General features: G+C 41.2%; 2 protein-coding genes across 11 annotated transcripts in view; one reads left to right on the top strand and one right to left on the bottom strand.

Annotated features, from left to right (window-relative positions):
* nbeab (neurobeachin b) overlaps positions 1-26,609 on the bottom strand; it is a 190,953-nt gene that overhangs the window by 46,640 nt on the left and 117,704 nt on the right. For 8 of the 10 annotated variants that reach the window (XM_068714813.1, XM_068714796.1, XM_068714833.1 and 5 more), the window contains 3 exons: positions 26,105-26,229; positions 18,590-18,736; positions 12,948-13,084 (listed from right to left, as the gene is read on the bottom strand). In XM_068714813.1, coding sequence (XP_068570914.1) covers positions 12,948-13,084; positions 18,590-18,736; positions 26,105-26,229 — 409 coding nt within the window. Of the gene's footprint in view, positions 1-9,651; positions 9,676-12,947; positions 13,085-18,589; positions 18,737-26,104; positions 26,230-26,609 lie in introns of those variants that run through there. The other 2 variants (XM_068714851.1, XM_068714859.1) reach the window with 2 other exon arrangements.
* mab21l1 (mab-21-like 1) lies at positions 9,959-12,322 on the top strand. The gene has a single exon (XM_068714902.1). The coding sequence runs from the start codon at positions 10,351-10,353 to the stop codon at positions 11,428-11,430; it is 1,080 nt and encodes a 359-aa protein (XP_068571003.1). The 5' UTR covers positions 9,959-10,350; the 3' UTR covers positions 11,431-12,322.

Here is a 26,609-nt window from a genome sequence, read left to right on the forward strand (position 1 = left end):
TGCTCTCTCAATGCCTCTTCAAAGAAGCGCAGGGAGTGCATGAATTGTAATTATGGCTCCTAACAGGATTCAAGAGCGCCCAAATGATGGCACTTGAGAACCAGGTCGTGTGGAGTTAAACGGCTGTCAGACACTCAAAGCTCCCCAGCATGTGAACAAACCCACAAAGGCTGAACGTGTCCACTTCTAGGGCCCTCCTACCCACTTTCCCTCTCATAAGCAGAGATTAAAGATCAACCAAGGCCCCTTTAAAGGCCCACATAGCCTTTGTGCATTATTACTCACATTCCAAGGTACAAGAAGGGTTACAGTTTTCCAGGTGAGATACTAAACCCAAAAACCAGGGATTACAAATGAGTTAAGAGCTGTATGATGTTGACTTGAATAAGAATCACTGAAAATATGTTATGTATAAAGTACTAAATGCTTGGCAGAATTCAAGGCAAACAAGACTGCACCAGTGGGGCATATGAGGGGGGAAGCAAAGGCTTGTGAGAGATCAGGTAATTGGTACCACCTGAGAAACCAACACAAACCGCAGTGTCAGATTATCTCCCGACCTCGCCTTCAGAATAACGGAAAAGATCATCTGTGCTCCCCAGACAGTTTCAATGACTCACCAGGGCACAGGACCCCTCGGTACACATTAAAGAGACCAGCCTTCAGTCAGGCCCTATCCAACTTCAGCCCCTTCCTACTCCCCAAAGGCAGCCAAAAGAAACCAACCTGCAGCGTGAAGTCCCTATGCATGACCCTTATTAAACTCCTAATTGGATTGAGAGCAGCTAAGAAAAAAAAATTCAACATTGTTCATTCAGCTGAGATTTTCTTTAGCATTCCTTCCAGTAGTTTGCCTCTCCAACAATAACATTCAAAATCAAGTCACTGAAAACTTCTTTTTTTTTCCCTTTTCAAAACACAACCAGATTTTCCAAAAATGGGAGTTTAGGCAAAACCTTTTTCACCTTTTCTTTCAAGGCAAAGGTCTATTTGATTTTCACAGGGGGCAAGTGACAGGCTGAAACAAAGCCCAGCCCTAGCTATTGTGTAGCCTTTCACTGTTGTAATGGTCTTAAAATGGCTACAAGCAGGGCCCCATTCAGTGGTGACCAGGCTGCTCAGCTCTCTTCTCCATATCCAAGAGAAAATCTGCACCAAGCGGGAACTCTGAGGTCAGCTGATGAGTGAATGAGAGGCCGAGTTCACTTATAACAGTCTCAGACTATCAGAGCCTGAGCCCACAAGTTCTCAAAACATTTACACTAATTATAAAGAATAAATACTGCCATACCAACAACATCAATCAAGTTCATTACAGAAAATAGCATAATGACAATAATTACAATAATATCTCATTAAGAAAGAGAATGAGAGACAGGGGAGAATTAATAGCAGACAGGTGTACAACACACCGCAATTACGGAACCTGAAATTAGTTCATTGCCTGAAGGCAAACAGAAGAGAAAGGGAAGGTTGTAAGTGTGTGTGTGTGTGTGTGTGTGTGGGGGGGGGGGGGGGGTTTCAGGACTGTACTGGGAGTAAGACAGAGAGAGGCTCACTGACAAAAAAAGGAATTGCAAATAAGCAAACAAAAATGTCTTAAATGTGTAAATTAGGAGGAAAAATAAGAGGGAAAAGCAGCTTTTCCCTGCAGACTGGTGCCTTAGATGAGAAGGGAGCAGCGAAACGTGATCAAGGGGAGCCGTGGAGCGGTGCGGCAGGCGTCAAGATGAGCACTCAGCCAGCGAGTGGCAGCTTCTCCTTTTCCAGTCAATCATTCATTACAGAGCCAAGTGCTGTGGAGGAGTGCCTCCTCTTTTTGACCTATCATATTACTGCCTCTGTAAACTCCTAATCCTCCCTTCGTTAGATGGTGTCAACAGCCGACATGCTCTTACCCTGCTCCCGCACTCAGACACCTCCCAAGCCCTGCCAAGACCACAGAATTGACACTCTAATAAAATCATTTGAAATTCACCAGGGTAGAACGGCACAACTTGATCCATCTTTTCGGTGCCTTCATCTACCTTTTTGACTTGTTTTTGTCATTAAAAAGAGATTCAGAAAATTCACATACTAATTAGTTAACTTAACTTTTCCATCAATTCCAGTAAGCACCACTAACACAGTCTGACTTTAGCTGTGTGGCCTTTCATTGGCTGGTCTGAGTGGCCTGCTTCTGTTTTCTGCCTTGGGGCTGTTCCTGAGCAGGTGAAAGCCTCAAGGCAGAAAACAGGCACATCAGCACTTCTTCTTCCATCATGACTCTTTCATGGGGAGCCCGTCTCCTGTGCTTCTTTACAGCCCAGTGAGAGGACTACTATAATGAGTCCAACAGATGAAAGCCCAGCAGGACAAAACAACATTCAGATACATCTATATACACACACACACACACACACACACACACACACACACACACACACACACACACACACACACACACACACACACACACACACACACACACACACACACACACACACACACACACACACACCTATCAGGGACTTGCTGGGTGAATGTTATTTAGTTGAACAAAAGAATCAGAAGCAGGCTGGAGAAGAGGAAACCAGATCAAGCATCTGTGTTTTGGCAGAGCTCCAAAAAGGAGTGTTGGAGTGGGTGATTATGCATGTGTCATGCTGATCACAAACAGCAATCAAGTTCATCACAGGCAAGTGCAAACATATCACATACCTTACTGTCCTTCACTCGCATGCATGAGCGCACACACCCCTGTTCACTTTTTCTCACACACACACACACACACACACACACTCACTCACTCTCACACACACATCCATACAATGTGTGTAGGGGTTTAGGTGGGGTCCCAATTTAATCTGACAGATACCAGATAGTAGATACTCAAGGAAATGACAGCACTGATTTAGGATGGTTCTGGGTTTAGCTGAATGTGACACTGACGCAACAAAACTATTACACATGAGTGAAGGCCAGTAAAGTTCATTCATTCCTTAATGACATACGCCTTTATAGTTCGTTAGGATTTGAAAATATCTTACCTTACTGGGAATATATATATATATATATATATATATATATATATATATATATATATATATATATATATATATATATATATATATATATACACACACATTTATGTGATAAACTTTGTCACGGTTGAGGCACACCTACCACATAACACGGTTTCAGGGATGTTAATTACCATATAAAATAAGCAATTGGCACCCTGCCCCATATGTCCCACTTTTTCAGCGAGGAAGATGGAAATGAAGCGGGGTAGATTTGATTGTGACATGCTCTCCGTCTGTGCTTCACAATGTGTGGCTTTGCCAGTTACAGGCTAATATTCAGCACAGCTCACCCCCACCAGAACTAATGAAAGTAGACAAAATGTCTCTGCTGCCATCTTTGTCTAGCATCCGCTCAGGGTGAGCCTCCCTCTCTCCCTCCTTTCCTTTTCACCTCCCCTCTTTCCCCTCGCTCTTGAAGGGAGGGTGACAGCGGCATAAAATGGTGGCGAGCAAATGTGCCTTCCATGTGGCAGCAGTGTGGGGGTGACAGGGCAGGCTGAGGCCAGCGCTATCAGCAGTGTGTGGCTGTTGCTTTGAACAATTTGGATGGTCGCCATTGAGGATCAGGGCCGAGCTGACGAGACACCAGCGGTTCCAAACAAAAGCCGCTCAATATCAAATCAAGAAACAGGAGGGAGGCCACCCATCCCGAAAACTAAACACTTCTCTGGTCAATACAAACATCGGTCTCTAAAGGTGCCTTAACCGACTGTATATCACTTAGTTAAACCTCGCAGGCAGTTTTAATGTTCAGAATTACATTTAGAAAGAATTATAGATGATGGTTTAACCAATATATTATTTTAGATGTAAATATCAGATAGAATTAAGATGATTCTAAGACTCTACGGATAGATGTTATACGTTGAACAAATTGTAAAATCCACAACAGATTAGAGAAATCCCCTTGATTCCACTTGAAATCTAAGATCTAAAATGTATAAATATCACTTAGAGTATATCCAGCATGCACTAAACTACTGAACAAAGCAAACTCGCCTCATCCAGTAATTTGTGGTTCAGTCATTCGGGGGGTTGTTAGTTAACCCTAAGCTCTGAGGATGATGAAGCAAGGGCATAAATCACAGAGTGAAACAAGGCAGACTCCTCCGATTCATTAATGGAAATGATCTGTCAATATGCTGGAGTCAATTCACACGTGTCAGCTGGGCTCAGCACACAATGGGCCAGCCAACTTATGAACTCCCAGCACCACTCCGCCGAGTCCATAAAACAACTGGCATCGCCGCTGGGGAGCACCCCGAGACACCACCCTCTCGCACAGACCACCAGATGACACAGATGGGGCGAAACCAAACAAAGACGAGACTCCCTTTGTACAAAGAGGGACCCCTTTCAAAAGCCATTCATGCAACAAATTGGGGAAATCTGGCCATGCAACACTCTGGGTTTGCTCTTTTATTAGCGTGGGCCTTACGTCACAGTAAGAGAAATCAGATTTATGGCTCTCTGCTACAAAGGAGGTTAAAATCAAGCACACTTTAAAGACACAACTTCTTTTTTTTTTTTTTTTTTTAAAGCCATGTTAACCAACAACAGTTTAGCTGTGTTAACCAGGAACAGCCTGTTAGTTTGTTCATGAGCCACAGAGTAACAGGCCATTTATCTTTCTACAAAACTTTGCCATCCTGCACAATAATGACCACAGAAGAGCTGCTGAGGAAAACGACACACAAGGACGATGCTGATCCTTTCTTATACTAGAGTGGATGGACTGTTTAGCTAAAATTAGAGCTAACTTTTCCGACATGACATATTTTCATTGTTAAATCATCTTGACACGCTTGCAAGCAATCGCGAGTTGATTATAGTTCCTATTTTTTTCTTCAAGGCATCGGTTTAAGCATGAGATAGTATTGAATATTCGTAATAGAGAATATTGACTATTAATAGCAGTCACAGGTACTGTAGGGGACTCCATTTTATGATAGCAGCATCAAGCTCTAGTACTTTCAAAGGCAGCCCATCAGTTAGGCAGCTTTGCTTCCATGTAGGTCATGAAATATAAGCACACAGGCTTTCTCTCAGTAGGCCCTGTGCTTTTTTCTTTTCTTGTTCTTTCTCAGCTGCAGACCCGTGCTGCTGCAGCAATCTGCATAGAGGGACATTTGTCATCATTAGCCTTGCTCTGACAGTTGGCACCCGGCACTTCAGATCTCGAGGACTGGCAATTATGAACCCTTCATCCCTTATTTAGGCAACATTGCCTAATTTTATCACAGGCCTCACCAGCAGCATTTGATTACCAACAGTCCCAAACCTAGAATATGCCACCGATTCTTCCACTCTCGTTTGTTTTGTGCTTCAATGTACTCCTACTCTGAGATCACATGACGCGTGGGAGAGAACCGTGTTCAGTTAATCCGAGATTTGAAATTACTTATAAGACACGGGGGGGGGGGGGGGGGGCTGCAAGGAGGACTGTAGATGAGCATCATGGGGTCAGTGGGCAAATGATTACAGCGCCCACCTTTAGATGGCAGACATCTCGCAGACATTAAGATTAATCACACTGCTGCTGGTGAACGGTTGCCTTTGACGACAGACAAGATGGAAGTCAGGCACAAGGTTTTCTTTGATAAATAAAAAGGAAACAAAAAAGAACTACATGTTCACAAATAAACTAGTTTGAATTATTTTTCTACAACAATCCAAGCTCTACGGATTTGTGGAAAATAGGAAAAAACATGCTGAATAAAGCAATAAGACAGTCACAATCCTGCCCCAGTCTCAACACATTCGATGTTTAGCATCGTCACGTACAACAATATACAAAGGCTAAACTGTGTGCTTATAAAACCACTGGAGAGCACTGTACCAGCACTCGACTGCATACCTGCGCAGGAAGAAAGTCCACTGAACACAATGTAAGCCTGTATTTCCCTTTTGTGAAGCAAACCAGACATTTTCTGGATCGTTATTTTGGCAAACAAAACGGATTTGTGCTAAATTCATGCAAATACATGCATGTAATTTATCACGAAGGCTGACAAGCGCACCATATTGCAGAGGGGAGGGGTGAGGGGCCAAATGAAGCTGAGACAATCAATTAAGAGTCATAATTTACACTTTCTTCCACCTCTCCGTCTTCTCAAAATGTCCATCATGCTGATAAGTTTGATGTTTTCCGCGTGTATGTGCCATGGTGGATATGGTTCATAGTGAACAGAGCCTGTTGAGGTGATCACTGAGGGTCTCTGAGAGCCCCTGGCCACGTGGTCCCGCTTCCTGACTTCCCCAAAGGAGGCTGCTAATACACTGTGGAGAATAAAACAAATGAATGGACACAATCCAAAGGGGGTCCTCAGTGAGGCTCCGGGCCCAAAAATTAGCTGGCCTCCTACAGAGACACCATATTGCTTGGAATAATAACATCCTGTTATTAAAAATCCCAATGACAATTTCATTTTGTGACAAATAAAATTATAGGAAATGTGTCAACATGAGAGGCTATCCCATGAGATTAAAGTATATTATTTCTCACAGTTTGAAAGCCAGTGTTGTCACTTCTCTGAAGTGTCACTGCTTTTAATCTGATTTATATTGAAATATGTCATCCTATTAAGTCCACTTTGACTAATCTGCATATTAGCTTGGGAGCTAGCTGTTAAACTCCCTTTGTATGGAATATGGCTTGAGAGTCCCTTTTTGAAAACTAAATGACCCCAGAAATGTAATGAAAAAGCATATGGCAGACCTTATTTGTTCTCGTGTAATAGGATTATTAAAATCATAAAATGCCATCCATAATTACGATACCAGTCAGAGGATTGTTGGTCATTTAAGGTCTTGATCCAGCTTAAAATCAGCCAAATGCTGTAATTACATCGCCATTGATTATGTAGGCATGAGGAAATACAGGAAATTGAAACTTAAAACGGCATGCATAATTGCTACGGTAAAACCTTTTGTTTATAAAATATGGATAAAGCCAGAACCACAGAGGATAGTGTTGGCCAAAGTAGCCAATAAACATTCATGGATGTAAAGTACGAGTTTCTCATTTTCCCTCCGGAGAGTCACTTTCAAAATATTATAATTTTTCATTTAATTCTTGGGGCTACATATTGTTTTGTACATACAATAAAAAATTATTTTACTCATTTGTATATGAACACATATGCTTTAGTTAAATGATATTACTAGTTTGTGTGTATTAATACTGCATAAAGCCTCGAGGATGAAATATAAAATAAAGCAACATACATTGAATGGCTTTGGGTACAATCAGTAGGATATAATTTCAAGTCACTCATAGAATGAGTGGTGTCATCAAAGGGCAATTTCAGCCATCAGACAAGCACCATTGACCTTATGCCCGGGCATGTTAACAGGACTATCAGTCTTGCCAGAAGAAAGGAAAAAGAAAAATGGAGGAAAAAAATGAATAAGTGTAGAGGCATGCTCTGGAAACAAAGAGGCCTTGAAAACAGGGTCACATGCTCGTGCAAAATTAGGGGAAGTAGAAGTCATTGTATTGATTTACACAATCGTGCATGCATTTTGCCGGGTCAGAAATAGGCCTGTGCGGGAATCACAGCCCCCATATATCACACTGAAGGGCCTCCAATAGCTTAGCGGGATAGCGAATGAAGCAACAAAGCTTGCAATGTTGTAATGGTAAAGATATGGCAAAGAAGATTCGATTGTCTAAGGCGAGACCTGACAACTGCTGGCGTCTTGGGACTGCAGAGCAGGTTGAGTTACTGTGAGATCTGTGCAGCCACATGCTTTAGATTAAGAGGTGATCATCACAATGAAAATCCCCCCTTCCATCGCACATATGTATGGCCAAAGGCCGGAGCACAAACTCGAGAGGTGGAACTGGATTCGGAGGTATCTGTAGTGAGGCTAGTCTGGTTTCAATAAAAGGCAAGTACCTGCTGGGCCACAGACAGTGAAGTGAGAGGAAAAACTATCAAAGCCTGAGAGCTTTGAGCTACCTCTCACCACATGAAAACCCTCCATTATGCAGCCTTCAAGACATTAAACATACATACATTTTCATATGTGAAATGTATTCAGTCCTGAATGTGATAAGTGCCAGAAATATGGATTTAATCTTGTGATTTCATTTTTGTTAAAAGAAAAGGAAAGAAAAAGATGCTACTCCACAGCTGTAATTTCTGCCTGGTAACAGTATGAAATTATCACTGGCTACTGGCAGTGTGTCCGTGACAGGCTGTGATGATAATGGGAGTCACCTATCTATCAGGGTCCTTCCCACACACGCCACCTCCTGCTCAGCCGCATCCATGTAGCGAGTCAGAGCTGACGAGTGCCGGTCTGCCCTCCTAATGTCTGGTCTTCTGCAGTTCTGACTAGAGCCGAGATGAGCGTAAATGCCTTTGTGTTCCTTATCTGATCCGCGCAGCATTATCTTTTTGAAGTCCTCTTCAAAGCATGCACTGTACCTTGTGAGATGGAGTGCCAGTGCAATGATGAGAGCCAGGGAGGGTTTAGTGTGGATGCAAGATCTCTTTATTGTGAATCACTGCCTATACCAGACCAACGTAGCTGTGCCTAGAAACAACACACTAACACATCATGGGGCTTCATATAAAATGGTCAGCCATATTGATCTTAATTGTTAGAATTATAAGCAATTAATGCTTTTTATATTGTTTTCTTTCCCCCCCTATTTTAACATTGACACTATGTTCTTCTTGCTGTTGTTTTGTTGCTTATATCTGTATCTTGTTGAAGAAAAAAATATAATAACCAATAACAAGGTTGTAGAATATCAATGTCTATTATTCAGCTAAATCTAATAATTAATTTTGATTGCTGACATTTATGAAAACAAAAACAATAACAAATTCAACATTACAAGCATTTTCAATATAACCTAACAATTGTAAAAGCACACGTTCACTCTTTGAAACATTCTTCTTTCTTTAGGCAGATTGACACACATTGCATTATAACATTTATTTGTATATTGGTTAATGTGCTTTTCGTTTTTGAGCAATGCAATAATTAATCAAATAGATGTATATTGTAAGATATATGTATATTGTATATATTATGTAATGTACATTACAATATACATTAATGAATTAAATGACTGCGTGTGGAATTGTTGCACAACATACTACAGAGGTCTGCCGCACAATAAACGAGCAAAACAACCTGCATGGCCAAACAAGCTCGCGATGTAAACTGGAGATATAAACTCTTTTATGCACGATAATGAATGTGTCAGATATGATCCCAATGCTAAATGTAAATAGCACGAACACTGTTCACGTCTCAGAAAGAAGCCTGATACCAGATTGTTCGATTGAACTATTAAAAAAATATTTCATAAATATTTTAATAACCTGTGGCATCAAAAATAAAACACACAAATGAGACAAACTCAATTTATAAATTGCGATTACATTTTCGTTTAAAAAAAACAAACAACTATTCCATTCTAATCTGTATTTATCTGATGCGCTTTATGTAGAAGAAAAGAGATCCGGTCCACTGAAAGAAAAGAAAATATTCAAATAATATGGCTAATTTTTTTTAGTTCTATCATCCGAACACATAAATACTTAACAGTTCTAAATCCACCTACTGTTTCATACATGATTCAATATAGCGGATTTAAAAGCAGCAGATACAGTCCAAGGAAAGCAACGCAACGCAGTGAAATTGCAGTTGTTTTTTTTCCCTTCTCTCCAAATACGTAGGTGTACTTCCGCTCCTCGATATACTACTACTACCTGTACTTTTTACTCGTATATAGCACCCGGGGATGAATTTGTTTTCGATAAACTGGGAAGCGGTGACGCATCAGACAGCGATTGGACATCTTGGTTTCAACTCCTCCCTTATAATAAAGAGTGTGTGTGTGTGTCTCCTGTTGTAAAACACAGCAACACCGGGCGTCTGCGTCTGGAGGGAACACTCCACTCTGCGCAATTACGCGGACTCCTAACTGGCACAGTGATCAGAGAAAAACCAAAAGGTATTTTTCGGGCTACTGAACCTCACAAGGTAGAAATGGACTTTTAAGCAGGACATCCTGATAGATCCGAGGACTTGCATCGTGCACTTCAATGCAGTTTACGGTACACCAGCTGTGAATGTTATGATATGATTAGAACGCATGTGCTCTGAGCGCTGCTTTAAATAGTTGTCTTATAAATAGACTTTTTTTTTCTTTTTAAATAGATTTCTTTCTTCTCTAAAATTGGCTCCCATACAAACAGCCGCGTTGGATCCCTCGGCTTACTGCGAGACTCCGGTGTATAACCCGGATCTCTGCCCAAACATGATAGCCGCCCAGGCAAAGTTGGTGTATCACCTCAACAAATACTACAACGAGAAATGTCAGTCTCGAAAAGCAGCCATCTCCAAGTCCATCCGGGAGGTGTGCAAGGTGGTGTCGGATGTCCTGAAGGAGGTCGAGGTGCAGGAGCCCCGCTTCATCAGCTCTCTCAGCGAGATGGATAACCGTTTCGAGGGACTGGAGGTCATTTCACCCACCGAGTTCGAGGTTGTACTCTATCTAAATCAGATGGGAGTATTCAACTTTGTGGATGACGGATCTCTCCCGGGCTGCGCCGTGCTCAAGCTCAGCGACGGCCGCAAGAGAAGCATGTCTCTCTGGGTCGAATTCATCACAGCCTCCGGTTACCTCTCGGCTCGCAAGATCCGCTCGAGATTTCAGACGCTGGTGGCGCAGGCAGTGGATAAATGCAGCTACAGAGATGTTGTCAAAATGGTCGCTGACACGAGTGAGGTGAAGTTGCGCATTAGAGACAGATACGTGGTGCAAATCACGCCGGCTTTCAAGTGCACTGGGATCTGGCCACGAAGCGCTGCGCACTGGCCTCTCCCTCACATCCCCTGGCCGGGACCCAACCGGGTGGCAGAAGTGAAAGCGGAAGGTTTCAATCTTTTATCCAAAGAGTGCTACTCCCTGAACGGCAAGCAGAGCTCGGCGGAGAGCGACGCCTGGGTCTTGCAGTTCGCCGAGGCCGAGAACCGGCTCATCCTGGGTGGATGCAGGAAGAAATGCTTGTCAGTCCTCAAAACGTTACGTGACCGTCACCTCGAACTGCCCGGACAACCTCTGAACAACTACCACATGAAAACTTTGGTTTCCTACGAGTGCGAGAAGCATCCCAGGGAGTCAGACTGGGATGAGAACTGCCTCGGCGACCGCCTGAACGGGATACTATTGCAGCTCATTTCGTGTTTGCAGTGCAGAAGGTGCCCGCATTATTTCCTGCCTAATTTAGACCTGTTTCAAGGAAAACCTCACTCTGGTCTAGAGAATGCGGCCAAACAGACTTGGCGACTGGCAAGAGAAATACTGACCAACCCCAAAAGCTTGGAGAAACTCTGAGGTAAAAACAGAAACGTGTTAGTTCACCTCGTCTTAAAACATTGTGGTAAAGAGGCCTAACGAGCTCTTAAACGGACAGAACAAATATTGCCAACCAATTTGCAAAGTCTTGTGAAATGTGACTGTCCTCTGTTATGATTTGGTCTAGCCTGTTTCGAGATGATTTTTTTTTTTTTTTATGACAGTTGAGTTTGCCATTTTCCCCCCCGTGCACCTTTTGGTGGTGTCAATAATTAGGAGCAAGTCTAAATTATTGGCAACCATTAATTCAGGAGGCCACATCCACAGTGGGTTCTTTTCTCTCCGTGCCACATGGCTGCCTAAATTCTACATTTTCCTTAAATGCTTTAAAATAAAGCCCCGTGACAAACTTTGGAAGAAAAAATAAATACAAACACGCATCTGTACATTTTATACTGTAAATACATTCATAGATTGTGATTCAAGTGGTCTGAAAATTGTGAATGTTGTTCTGTGACACGTAAATAGGATCCACCTGTTTAAATCTACTTCTGAACTTTTTCTTTATCTGGTAGAAACGTTATTAATTTATACTTGCATCAGTGGTAGTCTGATTCATCTGTTTCAATGGACATTGTCTAATTTTTGAAAGTTTACATTTTGATAGGCGTACAACATTTGCTACATTGAAAACATTCCATCAATTTACTTGAATTATTATTTAAAGTACTCGAACATGTTTGGTTGTTGTTGATCTCTACCATGCTTAGGCCTACATGATAAAAAATGAAAATGATAACATATATATAGTATATATATATTACAGTTTAATTGAAAAAATGCACTTGAAATACACTGGATTATAACATCTGTGATCTGATTTTTTCTGTCTTTGATCTAATTTAAAGAGCTAATAAAACGAGCTGTTTTATATTTGTGTCCCATTACGGTTTTCTCAAATGTGTTTTTGACAGTAGGCCCAGCAATAATAATATAATGGGACCTTTAATTGTGGGGGCCCTTAGGTGTTCCACGATGAGTTTGACAGGGAAATAGGAAAGGATCATTTTCATAGTCAACATTTTAAATAGATCTGCAGCTGCCGAGCAGTTGGCATTTCTTGAAATCACAACACCATGTTCAAGAAATTTGCGTGCATTTATATTTATATTTATATATATAAATTATATATTAAAATTCGTGGATAAACCATCAACACTTGATGGTTGAACCTGCACCACGAAAAGTCATAATAGTCATCTTATGATATTTAAAAAAAAATGCATACATGCAGCAAATTTAAACAAAGTAGAAATCGGGATTTACAATAACGTGCTGGGCACAAAACGCCATTTAATAAAAAAGCAGGGCACGGCGTGCAGGCGCAGCGCGTGTGCAAATCAGCGCCTTTTCGTTTGAATTTAAAATATAATAAATATTCACTACATTTCGGGCAGTTACAGAGAAAAGAAGAAACAACAACCGCAGTGAAACATGTCGGAAGCCGACCTGCCCGCTTTAAACTTGGGCTGCACACTTGCTTGCAGCTTACTTACCTTTGAGTCGACCCTTTTGAAGGCAGGGTCATCCTCGTCCACCTCGAAGTAGATTTCAGTGGTGGTGATGGACAGAGTCCCCCGGGCCACCAGGACGGGGGCAACAAGCTGGGCCGGGCTGCTCAGGACCACTGGGCCTGCAGAGTGTGTTGGGGGGCAGCAGCCACATAATGAATCAGTAACATGCACAGAATAAAAGATGATATTTATGTTGAATTAAGCGAGGCTGGGGTTAATCCTGCTGATCAATGCGATACCATCATACCAGCGGCCTGTTTGCGTCTAACTACCGATACACACTGCGCGTGTAAACATTAGGGATTTAAAAAATGTATCCACGTAGTTTATTCAAATAGAATTCATCACGAGAGCTCCGTGAAAGTCTTCATTTGTATAGCTTGTGTTATTCATCGCGCTGCAAAACAAAGGCGTTTGAACACTTTTGTTATAATGCGTATAGCTACAGTGGATTTACCAGGATAGATACACAGAACCTATCTGTACAGTTAGTAAACAAGTGACGCACTAATAACAGTTAAGGGCTTTATGACAGGATCGGATCAAACGCAAACAAACACCGAAATCAAGAAAAAAAAAATGTTTTCCTGAAGTTCAAAAAATGTAATAAAACCATTCCTTATTCCCCTCGCATGGTAAGATCACCATAACGCATTTGCAGTGCAGTTCTGAAACAGGAATTTACGTCACTGACATTCAGGGCTGCTTTAAAAGGAGCAGCCTATAAAGGGATTCTGAAAATTTAAAAAAAAAAAAAAAAAGAAAAAGAAAAAGAAAAAAGCTGCTTTTTAACCGTTTAACAATGCACACAGATACAGATTAAGACATGTAGGAAAACAATCAAACTACAAGCTCGTTCACAAGTCAAAATACTTGGGTATGTGACCCCGCCAGCTGATAGTGATCACGTCTTTATTTCAGCCCCCCCCCCTCCCCTCCCCTCTCTCTCTCTCCCCCCCCTCTTCCTCTGCCTCATCCTCCATGTTCTCAGATCAGTGTCGCTGTGGAGCACCGTTACAGTGATTTGTCTGCTCTCAAACGAAAGCTCTCGAAATCAGGATATTTATCGATCCCTTAAACTCCAAAGAGCCACTTTAATGTCTCATCAATCTTAATCTGCGTTCCTCAGCCAATTATAGCCGATAGTGTTACAGGAATACAAGTGGATTTCGGTCTCAACTCCCAGAGCGCCCCTCCATCGCTCTTGCAGGCTGCGCAGTCAAACCGCCCTCTCTGGGTTTTTCCTCAGCGTTGCTCGGGTCCATTAACGGTGATCCTATCTGCTGATGCTATCAGCACAGGCGCTACACGTTGCACGCTTCATACGAAGAGGAAATACTTGCATATATTTTTTTTTACTGCATTTGAAATAATGTTTAGTGTAGTCCATTTACAAAAGAAGAAAAAACAGTACATACGTTTAAATTATGCAATTGCAAGCCATTAAAAAGTAAAACTAACATTGCTTTTATATGCATATTTCTGCCAAATGAGGAGATTGTCTTTATTTTCACTCAAGCCCTTAAAAACAAGCCCATTCACCTCTTGCTAAAAATAACACTTCTAGGGCTGATGTATTGTACTGCGGCCCTAAAGGGCTACAAAGAGAGGAAGACACCAGCCTGAAGCATTAAGCCACAGGATCCATTGCTCATGGGGAGGAAGAGGATTAGGCAGTAATCCCTCAGGGATCTTTCCATAATTAGGCTATATGGCATTAAAATGTTTACACGAGAATAATGAAATTAAGGGCAAGTTACGCAGGATGAGTGGTGTGTAAATAGACTAAAGCTCGGAATACTCCGCTGTTGGGTCTTTCTTTTAATGGAAACGCAAATATTTATCAAACAACAGGGCAATTTAATGAAGTAAGGTGTGGTGGGAGTTTGGAAGAACTGCTGAAAAGATGGGTAGAATATCATCCGCTGGACTGCAGTGGTTGAGAAGGAGAGCTTTTATATGTTACATTATGAGAGAAATACAAGTGGAAGTGGGTTACCTGAGCACCATCATTCACTTTCAAACACGTGCATATTGACTTACTGTACACTACACACACACACACACACGCACATGCACAGCTGCAGCCATTATGCAGTATCTGAGGAACAGTGCCTTGTTCATTTGAGTCATTGAATGGTCTCTTTTCAACAACATTTACATGTAAAAGCTTGAGAAAATCTGCTCTACAGACTATTTAATAAGGCTGCAGCATCATTAAAAAAATATACATACATAGAATAAAAACACAATATTTATTACAAATTATAAAAATGTTCAGGGTTATATATATATATATATATATATATATATATATATATATATATATATATATATATATATATATATATATATTATATTATAAAAAGAAAATAAAAAAACAAAAGCGAAACAACACCCGTCTTGCTCTCACTTCTTTTCCTGAGATTACACATTCAGAAATGTTGGGTTGGGTTTTTGCTCTTTTATAAACATGTCACCACTCAAGGGATCAGTATTGTGAATGGGGACTAAAATGGATACAGAAAGGCTAAATTAAGGCAGAACAAAATGGTTGTGGCTGCTAAACCACACTTTGGGATTTAAACCAACATGGTTCCAGTATGCCAGCAGAACAGTCAAATCTACAGACTTGCTTGACATGAGAAATGCCTGGTGAGGCTCAGTCTCCCCTCTGCTGTCCTCACACACGCTCATCTTACGTTTCTATGTTACCTCATTTTGGAGACAGTATATGTGCATAGAGAAAGGCTAATTTAATGCAAGCGCAAGCACTGACAGCATTTTCAATGTCTATGGGGGAGCAAAACTAATCATAGGTTCAGTAACCACAACGGCCTGGGCCATTGAGTGCAGGCACCGCCCCTTTGGCAGCAGCAGCAGGCACTGACCCAAAGGCTGGCAGGAGGAGCCCTGCTGTTGACAAGGATCTAGTCCCAGATCTCTCATTAAGGCTGTTCATGCCTGAGATTAGATACAGGCCAAACACAGACAGTGCATCCTGGTATAAACATAACCCACATTTTACAGTGTGAGGGAGCTCCCCTATTGGTAAAAACATGAGCTCCACTTAAATTTATTATAAAAAAATATATATATCCTAAAATCCAAGCACTTAATCCTAGAAGTCAATGTTTATCCTTAAGATTTAGTTAATAATTTGAAACAAGCTCACACATCATGAATGTATCACAAATATTCAGTCACAGCTTTTCTGTTTTGAACAAGGTCATTATTTGGATGATACATCCTGCTTGTATGTTAGCCCTCGCCTTCCTCCCTCGATTGGGCATGGAGTGTTGGGCTGCCTGCTGGCCCTGGGACAAAGAGGAGGGGTCAGCGCCCAGCCCCCCCCCTCTGAGATTCATCTGTCGGATCTTAGGGGATTTCAGCGCTCAGCAGTGCCCTGGTTCAGCCTGAGCCTCATTTACTAAGCCATGATAACTAGGCAATGTATACAGGGCTACATGTCTGTGAGTCTCTCCATCACAGTACCTGGAATCAATTACATACATGCATTTATATCCGTTACCGTTAACATGTTTCAGTTGCAGCCCAGATCCTCCTGGATTAGTAAAGACATTTTGGTAACAGTAAAAATGTTATGCAAACAAACTTGTGACACTTCAGTTAAAACACAGTTTACCACATCAAGCTGCTCTGTAGACTGAACAATTCAACTTGTAGAACCTAGTCACAAAATCCATAACTTTAGATTATTATTGCAATTCCATTACCAGAACCAGAACCTCTTCCAATTGCAATGGTCCTTTGTGTTACGTACTTCACAATCTAGCTAGTAAATTATCTGAGGATAGGAAAATCTCAAAATTAGACTTGCATTATTATTTCATTTTTTTTAAGAATACACAACGTATCAGCCTATACAGTCTCGGAGCAGTGAATGTTCATTTACATTGTGTGAAGTAGCCAATAATGCAAAATAAAACCACATCCAGTGACAACAGCTGTCAACAACAATGTCCCAGACTTCTCACCATTAGAGGAGAAACCTCGACTTCTTCACTGCTCATTATCATTGTCACTGGAAAGTTATTATTGGAATGCTGCCAGGGATGAGTATTACTTTATATTCTACAAAAAAGGCTGCATCATTAGGCAGCCTCTGCTTTTTTTTTTAAAACACCAATTATTACTGTGAGATGTTCAGAGAAGATTGGGCTTTATTGATGAGTATGTGGGACAGTACTCCTGATCTAAATCTGGATAGCTGACCTCATGAAAAGTCATGGCGGTTACTCGAAAAGTGTGACGGTTGGCTTGATAGTGCGATGCCAGAAAATTACAGGAACTTTGGGCAACCCTGGCCTTGGCAGTACGCTGCACAAAATTGACTGAATTTTGTCAGACTAATTATAAGAGCTGGGTTAAAATACAGGGGTGAAATAAATCAAAAATGTAATATTCTATTGGTCTTCCCTCAACTGTTAAATGGCAAATTATACCCTTAATGATTGTCAACCGTATGAGAGAATGAGGGTTAGTTTGACTGCGGGATAATTGAGTTGCTGTCTGCTCTCCCTTAATATCGCACATCAACATGGAAAATACACTTTCTTGGCTAACTTCTAGGAGTTGCTTGGTTCAGTTAAAATATAAAACATTTGATTCATTTCAATGAGGAAAGAGTATTGCTGTGTTTTCAGATTGTGAATGGAATGGACTGGGATCGTATTTACTGAAAAATGTATGCATTTGAAGAATGTGTTGATTGATTATGTTGCAATACAAAGTTTGATTGTGTGAGTAATATTAATAGACTGGGTTTTAAATCAGAGTAATGAAATACAGCATCTGATTGTATGAGATTTTCTCTCAGTGGCTATTAATAATTAATATGGCCTTAAAGTGTAGTGATCGATATACAGAAGCCTCGGCGCAGCAGAATTTCCTTTGATTAATAATGCTCTTTGCATTTAAGTATAATAAACTTAACACAATTACTCAATTTATATATAAATAGATTTTGAATGGTGTCGCCCAACCTCTGAAGATACAGACGAGGTCAGGTGACCGGTTAAATAAGGCCACTGCAAAGCTAAGCATTAGCAAGCAGTGGTTCACATCAACTTTAATTACTGATCGCTTGAGGAATCCTAGATATGACTCCTAAATGTGACATATCTGGATTGATCATCTTTCCGGTGTTAGTTTAACTTTAGAAGACTTGCCTCTGGAGATAAACACTCGAGGAAGGAACCGTGCTGACAAGATCCAAAACAAAACAGAAGGACACATCATGTCGCTGTCAAAGCAAAGCAACGCTGTCCAGATTAGAACACAGAGGCACAGTCTATGACTCTAGAACTACATTGATAGTGAACTAGTGAACTGCAGGAAGCAACCTGTGAACTCAAACCTCTAATGCAATAGATAAATAGATTTGGAATACTAAACAGTAGCCAAATATCTCAAAGTCTCCCCCTTTCAGTTGTACTGTTGCCAGTGCACCATAATGATTAAAAGCCACTACACTGATATTAATCATGTACACTTTAACTACGCCAGCAATTAGGAAGACGACAGATAAAAGACAAGCCCTAGCGCTACAGCTGAGGCGCTGCGGTCTTGGGGTTAATGGAGGTGCTGGTGTGCTGACTTACCACCCAGGTTGTCCATCTCCTTCTCCTGCAGCAGGCTGACGGCATCCTCGTCTCCCTCCAGCATCAGCTCTATCTCCGGGTTCTGGCTCGTCACGGTTTGGCTGCGGAAGATTTTCTTGGATTTGACCACCTCGTCGTCCTCTGTGCCTGTCAAAAGAATTGCGGGGAAGAGAAAGCGCTAAATATTGCACTGTGACCTTTCAAGCTCACTATGCTTAAATGGAAACGAATAGCTGGCTATGGTCTGTTCACCTATTTCCTATTCTGCAACTTACTATTGCAGTTTCATTAAATGCATTTCTGTCCGGCAATACTGCACTATCCTGTAAGTATGAAATGCTTCAACTGTTGTACTCATTGACTGAGCAACAGCCTGCTTCCAATGTAAGGCAAGGCAATACAATTTAAATGATACAGTACATTTCAGTAACGCATAAAAAACAACATAGAAAATCATATAACATATTTAGTAAGCATTCATCCAAGTGTTATTTGAAGAAATAGGAAAAAATAACCTGATAACCACAGTATGAGCTTAACAGGTTTATTCTAATGAAGTTCTTGCATATCCACAAGTTCAAACACGAGCGTCTTCTTTTATGGGTTATTAAAATACATAACATATAGTCAGATATATAAAGAGATATAAACCGTGGAGAACCTCTGTATGAAATGCATAATATGTGCAGGATGAAGCGGAAATGACATGCTCACTAATGTACTTGCCATAGCATATGAAAGAATGTCAGGGTACACGTTCGTTCACTGAATACACTTTGCGTGGTTGAACATCAGAGGTGTTTCAGCTTTTATTTTTAGACAAGGTCAACAATGAAACACTCTCTGTATCTTGAAAGACCAACAGCTGAGTCGGGGGATACATCTCGAGCTCGGAGTCGATTAGAGATATCATTTGCCGCTTTTGGAGACTTGACAAGAGTGAGACTTGAACAGGCAGCACAATTAGGAGGCTGCCTACAGCAGGACTTCATCATATGGCTATAGTGGAGCAAGCTCATTGAAAAAGATGTGTTCATACATCCTGCAAAACAAAGAGGTCTCTCAACACATTTATCAGCTTGAATCTGCCCATCTCCAACATGTGCCTGCCACACGGCTGCTCACAGCGTTTATGTGAATTTGTCTTTCTGAAGTACAATGCAGGAAATAACCAGAGGAAAAACTTGCGTGTATGAAAGGAACACGAATCAAGAAACGGGAGGTGGCTGACACCCGTCTGACATGTTTCATTTCAGCTCAGTTCTTAATTCGCCTCTCCCTCCCCTGAGGAACATGTACCTCGTCTTGAAGAGGTCACATTTGACTGTTGTCAACACTGCTACTGAGAAAGAAAGTCTGCTTCCTGCTCTGTCTCGTATCTGGAGTGCTTTCATCAGACGGAGGGAAGAAGTCTGTGCGTTTCGGAAACAAATTCTGTGTAATGTTAAAGGCAAAAGCCAGCCAGCGGTCAGAGATCAAAGCAGAACGACTGAAACTTAAAACTGTAATTCTGTAAACTGTCACTGCGCTCCGAGTAAATGAGGGAAAGTTCGGCAGACGGGCTGACGTTCTGATTGGCAAGTCTGTGCGGGGTTGACTTGACCAAATAAACTATGCTGATTTCTATACACAAATGACCAACATCAACTGCTGTGGGGGGGGGACCATCTTTACCCACAATGCAATTTTGTTCTCACAGACAAAGTAATATGGTTATAAATAACAAGAAATGAAGAGCTATGACATGCAGGAGAAAATGTGCTGACATGAAAAGAGATTTTCTCATGACTGATAGCCCGTTGACTCGGAGACACTCTTGTATTAAAAGTGCGCCTGTGAGAAGGGTCGCCATTCGTCACTATTAAAGGACTTGCTGTGCAGCGGGATTACAAACGTGTTCACCGTTGAACACTAAATGGCAAAACAAAGAGAATGGCCCTATGAGTATCTGATATAACTCACATGAATTGCATAAAGTGAAAAAGAACAAGGGACAAGTGCAGGCTGGGGCAGATATTATGCATATACATATAATCATCATATAGTGACTGATTTAAACATTCTTTTTCCAGTTGATTTTATGATGTGAGAATTTGAAATTCTTCTACATTTATATTTTAAAAGAGGGGGAAAAAAGTGAGAAGTCCATCAAAAGCCACTGCCGTTGACTTCTGCACATCTCTGGGGGAAAAAAAAAAAATCAAAAATCACAGAAGTTTAATTTCATGTCTACTCTCAAGCCCTTCAGGAACAGTGCCAGGAGGAGCAACCGATCACCAGTCTCACGGGTCCTCTTGTTCAATCACTGAGTTAAAGCTGCCTCAGAGTGCACTAATTACACTCAGTAAAGTGCATTTCAGAGCTTTCATGACCCCATTGGAGGCTGATGAAGACCTGCCAGCTGTGACCAATGGAGGACGCCCCTGAGCACTCATCACTGGGGTTCAACAAGGATCCATGGTCCCGAGTTCGCTCTAGGGTGTCTACCGATTGGTTGTTGTGGGACAATTTTTCACACACGTCCAAGACATTGACCATAAAAACAACAAAAACATGCTGACGGGTGACATTTTTTTACTTCTTTTATAATGTTCATGATCACAAAAAATGACCCGATGGGTCTTATACAAGCACCAAATACATTTTTCAAGACTTTGAGTTTCAGCCCAGAGTCAGAGAGAACTTATTAGTGTTTCTGTTACTGTAAGTAACCTCCTTCATAGATATAAAACTAAAATGATTTCAATAAACTTTATAATCTCAGATACAGTCTCCCACTTTGGAAATATGTCAGTGTTCAGTACTTTTACTATTGAGGGTTAGGAATAGAAAAGAGTTGAAAGGCCTTAAAAAGACTGTTGAATTAAGCACAATACTGTTGCCAAGTGTCCATGTTTCACGTACTGCACCACTGGCACCGGCCTTTCCTTTCATTTTTATAGCCTCAGCGTGAGTTTTTCAACATCTCAAATGTATTATACACCCAGCCTCAACCACTTCACTGCCAGTCCTTAAAAAAAAGAAAGAAATCCTCAACATAATGTTTCAATAAACGTGTACAGGTAGAAAGAAAAGCAGAGTTCCCAAATACTTTGTTCACGACCATAAATAAAACACAAAATACCTAAAGGTTTTCTTAAGGTGCTATGATCTGGATGATGCTGGAAAAGGAAGCAAAGCAAAGGGCAGCCTCTTGTAGAAATCACTGAATGTTTGTCGAATGATACGAGAAGCTACATTTTGGACCCAGCTGAAGACACCCAGCTATCTCGACCTCTTTCTAAACAAAGACTTGGAAGCAGAGCTTAAACTCCGGACTTCTGCAGGAACCATTCTGTGCTGCGTCTCATTCTGTCAGATCTCTGTAGATAACACGCATTCGCACAAACCCCGGCTCCATAGCTTATTTATCATACTACCTTATAATGAACATCAGTGTTTCGTGCAGTCATTCATATAACATGAGCTCTATAGAACGTTTTAAATATATCTCCTCTGTTTCTCAGACTATCCGTTTTAGATCCTGCCCTCCTACGCACCCTCTCCACGGGCTCCACATTCCACATGGAGAGAAAAAGTCCAGTCCATGGGATTGCATTACCGGCAGGGCGATGCAATTCTGCCCTCTGTCTCTTCACTTTTATTTACTCTGCACTGAAAGATGAATTTTCAAGGGGGGGGGGGGGGGGGGGGGGGGCAAAGGGGTGACAGCTTCATACTTCCTGTGATGCAAGCCACCCGTTTTGCGGAGAATGTGTTTTGAGACTGTAAAAGTAAACAATACAACTTTGATGTAGAGAGAGTTTATACGGTGCAGACACTTCCTCTTGGGGCTGATCTTTATTCAATACCCTGGGATGTGCAGTGCGTGTGCTGCCAGAGGTTACACACAACCTCATCTTCTCCCTCATCAGAACATTAACAGCAGTGCGTGTCCAGTACTCTCCACATCTGGACCGGAGCGCTCGGTTCACACCAGACTTTACCGAAAGGCTGCATTCAAATGTCCGTATGTGCACGTTAGTAAATCTCTGGGTGTCCTTTGTCACAGTTGAATATATTTGATTGTAAAGCAGGAGAAGGTTAATATCACATCAGGACACTGGTGCCTCTAAAGAGCTATAAAGATCTCTGCCCAGGTCTCCGCTCTGAGAGAGGCCGCTCACCTGAAATGAGACAGCAAGGACACCGGGAGGTAAAACACCCCGTTAAACATTTGGATCAATATTAACGTGACTTCCATTTCATGCTTGCCCAATTCCAATCACCTAACAATATACTCTGATACCGGGCCGAGGCTGGCTGTTAACAGGGCAGGTTATTACAGGCGCAGGGCAGAGACAGAATGTGCTGGCTAAGCTGTCAATGCTGCTAATAGACAACGAGGCAGAGTTTAAGGCAGAGTTTAACCTCCCATCACACGTGTTCATGAATGTTCACGCTCTCACACACACAAGGACACACAAATTGCACACAAGTAAAAAAAATGTATAAAAAAATACACTGGTTTTGCCAATATATCAAATTAATTTAAAAAAAGTTTCACTTTAACACTTGACCTCTCAACATGTTTACGAAGAATGTTGAATATTTGTATTGGAATAAACAAATTCAAGGAAAGCATTGAACTTTTACAAAAAAAGGTCAAGTTTCAAAATGGAGGTTTAAAAAATATAATTGGTCAAATACTCTCTCATGGAAATCCACAAAACAAAGAACACATGAAGCCAGTTTCTAAAATGGCAAAGAATCTTTTATTTTGTTATTCTGTAAAGAGAAAACACAAACGATTGTGAGACTCTTGCAATAGTCTGCTGTCAAAAACGACACAGGCCACTCACTCTTTGTGAAAAAAAACAACTAAAAAAAACTTTCCTGCTGACTTTCATTTCCCCCAAGCGAGCTTGTGAGACTGACGCTTACTGTGAACACAACAGTTTAAGTCTGCCCTCTTCAACTTCAAGATGGTGGCTGAGCGTATGTTGTCATATCCTGCTGTCAAACCAGAAACCGTGTATTCAATTTGGACAACCTACTTCTGCAACAGTCCCAGATTTTAAAGCTGTAATAATGACTCTCAAGGGCCAACTCAAACAACCTCCTTTGTTTTTCTACTCTGGTGCTTATGCAGCCGGAAACCCACTAACAAGTTCAATAGGATCCCTGTCAAATCGAGGAAACACAGTCGGGATGTTATGACTAATGGATATCCAACCTCTGAGATTCTGCACCAGGGTTATCTTCTAAAGACAGGTCCTATCTTTAATATCACGCTAATTAAAAATGAATATTCATTAAAAAAAAATAAAAAACGCAGACAAACTGTCACAGTACATTTAAAATAAAAAACTGCCAACGAAATCTACTGAAGCTCTAAAAAAAGAACAAAAGATCCTTCTCACTTAAACTCATAACAAAACCTCCGCTGTGCAACCACATCAAAGCCTGAAAGTGCAGCTCACCTCTCAGCGAGAGCAAGAGGGCCATCCCACCGCGGGCCATCCCCTTCACTTGACAAGTTTATACATTATTCTGCTCATTAAAACTACTGCCTGTCAGCGGGATGTCAACAAGTCTTCAGTCAACTTCAGAGAGATGAATGTCAAACAACAGAGACAAAACTAATAGCTGAAAAGTATAGTCTAACGACCTGATGGACTAATATGAAGTGTGTTTGTAGCATTGTCTTGAGCACATCGGCCACATAAGTGATACACATGTATACTAATTTGAGCACAGTGTAGGTAAAAAGGAGGGTGGCATCACATCCACGCACCTCAGAAGCTCCACCAAAAATAGAGTGTTTGCATTAGGGCTGGGCGATATTTTGATGTTATATCAACATCTTGATTTGAGACTAGATATCATTTGGAAAACGGATTTCTGCATAATGTCTTTTCCTGGTTTTAAAGCCTGCATTACGGCATAGAGACGTAATTTGACTTACCAGACTGTTCGAGCTGTTTATAAATCTCATTGTGTAAATATTTTGGTCGACGCTACATTATTGTTGCAATATCGATATTGAGGTATTTGGTCAAAAATATTGTGATATTTAATTTCTCCATATTGCGATTCTTTTTTGGGCGCTGTCACCCGCTGCAGAGCACTATTCTGGTGGCATCGAGCCAGGGAGGAGGGGCCAACTCTGTATGTTGTGTTCAATCCCAATCGACAAATCCGACTCATTCTGCCTTAAAGTTACAAAAGACTAATAACATAAAATACTCTTTACAACAAGAACACATAAGTAAACAGCTACAAAAACAGTAGATATCCACAGCTGAAATGGCTGAAAGGTATAAGCTGAAGCCAGAGTTTATTATGCATACCCTTATTAGTTATTAGCAAGGTGATGTGCAGCATACTGAAAATATGGGCCAAAAGCGTGGATCATGCTGCAGAAATAGGTGAATAGGAGAGTTTTCTATTTATTAAAGCTGTGCTGGTATTTACAGGTGGGCAATGTTGATACAATGCAATTAATTTTCAAACAACACGGAAGTTCTTAATAACCTGTAATCTTTCTAAGCGGGTTAAAAGTGCTTAAATTGTAACATTTGTTAGCTTGAGTCCTCTCCTCAGCAGTATCTACATGTCACCAAAAGCTCATGAATTAGCATATGGCTAAGAATAATGGAACCAGCACAAAATCTAAAGCAGACGGTGCAATTATTGCCTGTGTGTCTCTATATGGACCACCTGCAGCTGAAGCAGCAGCTGGCACGCGTTTATCCACGGTGCTGCCACGAGCTTCATACAGCAGAGCTAGCAAAGCAGCAAGACGACATCCCGAACCCACCCGATGGTCAGCTTCAGTATAGCTAAACACTGAAGCAGCCAGTGGTCAGTGAACCTTGTGATCATTGTGCATGTGTTGCTGTAAGTCTACGGTCATTTTAAAAGGCTACCCTGACCATAATGCATTGCATGTTTTCTATTTTCTAGAAAGTAAACGAGACGCTTACTCCGTTAATTTCAGAATCAATACATTCGCCCATGTGCCGTTAATGCATTCGCTCTGCTATATAATTACAGATGGGAGAGAAGGGCCCATGGTGTTTTATAGTACGAAGCTGCTTTCCTTTATAAGGTCGGTGTTGCATGACATAAGGCACAATTTAGATGGTGGGGCAGCACTGAAAGAATGTTTGGGTCAATACAAAAAAAGTTTCGGGCAAAGAGAAGAAACAATAAAGGGAGAGAGCCAATTTGTTCTTGAGTATGTGTTGTGATGGAAATAAAAAAAGTGCAATAAAATGTATGTGTCATGTTCAATTCACAGCACTCATAAATATGTCACCTATAAAAAGAACTCCTAACTTCCACTAAGCAATATGCTAAACAAGCTTGGGCTAACTTTAATGATTTTTTCTTTTATGCTTTCAGGCAATGTTGATATTCTACATTTAATATGGGGTAATGATATTCTTGAAGGTTAAGCTCCCGAATTCTGATGGCTTTAAAAATAAATACTCAATCAATACTAATCAAAAAAAAAAACAATAAACTCACCATACTCCAGCAGTGACTTGCATGTGACATCCAAGTGGGTGGATCCAAATGGGTTTCTGACAAATCTCCGCCTCCGCCGCAGGTCATCTTCCCAGTAGTCAAGTCGCCAGAAGTCGTGCAGCTGACTATGAGAGAGACAAGAAGACAGGCAGGTCAGATGGAGCACACACCCCTCACTGATGGTCTGATTACAGCAGCCACTTCCTTATCAGGGGGAAACGTCTTGAGGAGGAAAGTAAGGCCACAGATAGCAGATTTAATAGGACTAGTGGCATGCTCTGCAGAGGTCCAGTAATGTTACCTCTGCTAAAGTCTATAGCATTAGAACAGCAGGGAGCAGCAGCAGCCGCAGCACACATAAATCACAGGCACTCCCATTAACAAATACAGCATCAAATTACAAGTATAAATGGCACAGCTTGCCTCCTTTTTTAACAATGTTTTTTAACAAGTCTTGTAAATCAAAAGGTAGGAACCTCTACGCAGACAGCGTGGGGTTTAATGA

The sequence above is a fragment of the Cebidichthys violaceus genome, unplaced genomic scaffold, assembly GCF_023349555.1.
Source record: "Cebidichthys violaceus isolate CVI_PGR_0920_01 unplaced genomic scaffold, fCebVio1.0.p SCAF_1, whole genome shotgun sequence".
Taxonomy (NCBI): domain Eukaryota; kingdom Metazoa; phylum Chordata; class Actinopteri; order Perciformes; family Stichaeidae; genus Cebidichthys; species Cebidichthys violaceus.

What these genes read in the sequence shown, in the direction of transcription:
- mab21l1 (XM_068714902.1), top strand. Translation starts at nt 10,351, where the DNA reads ATGATAGCCGCCCAGGCAAAGTTGGTGTATCACCTCAACAAATACTAC.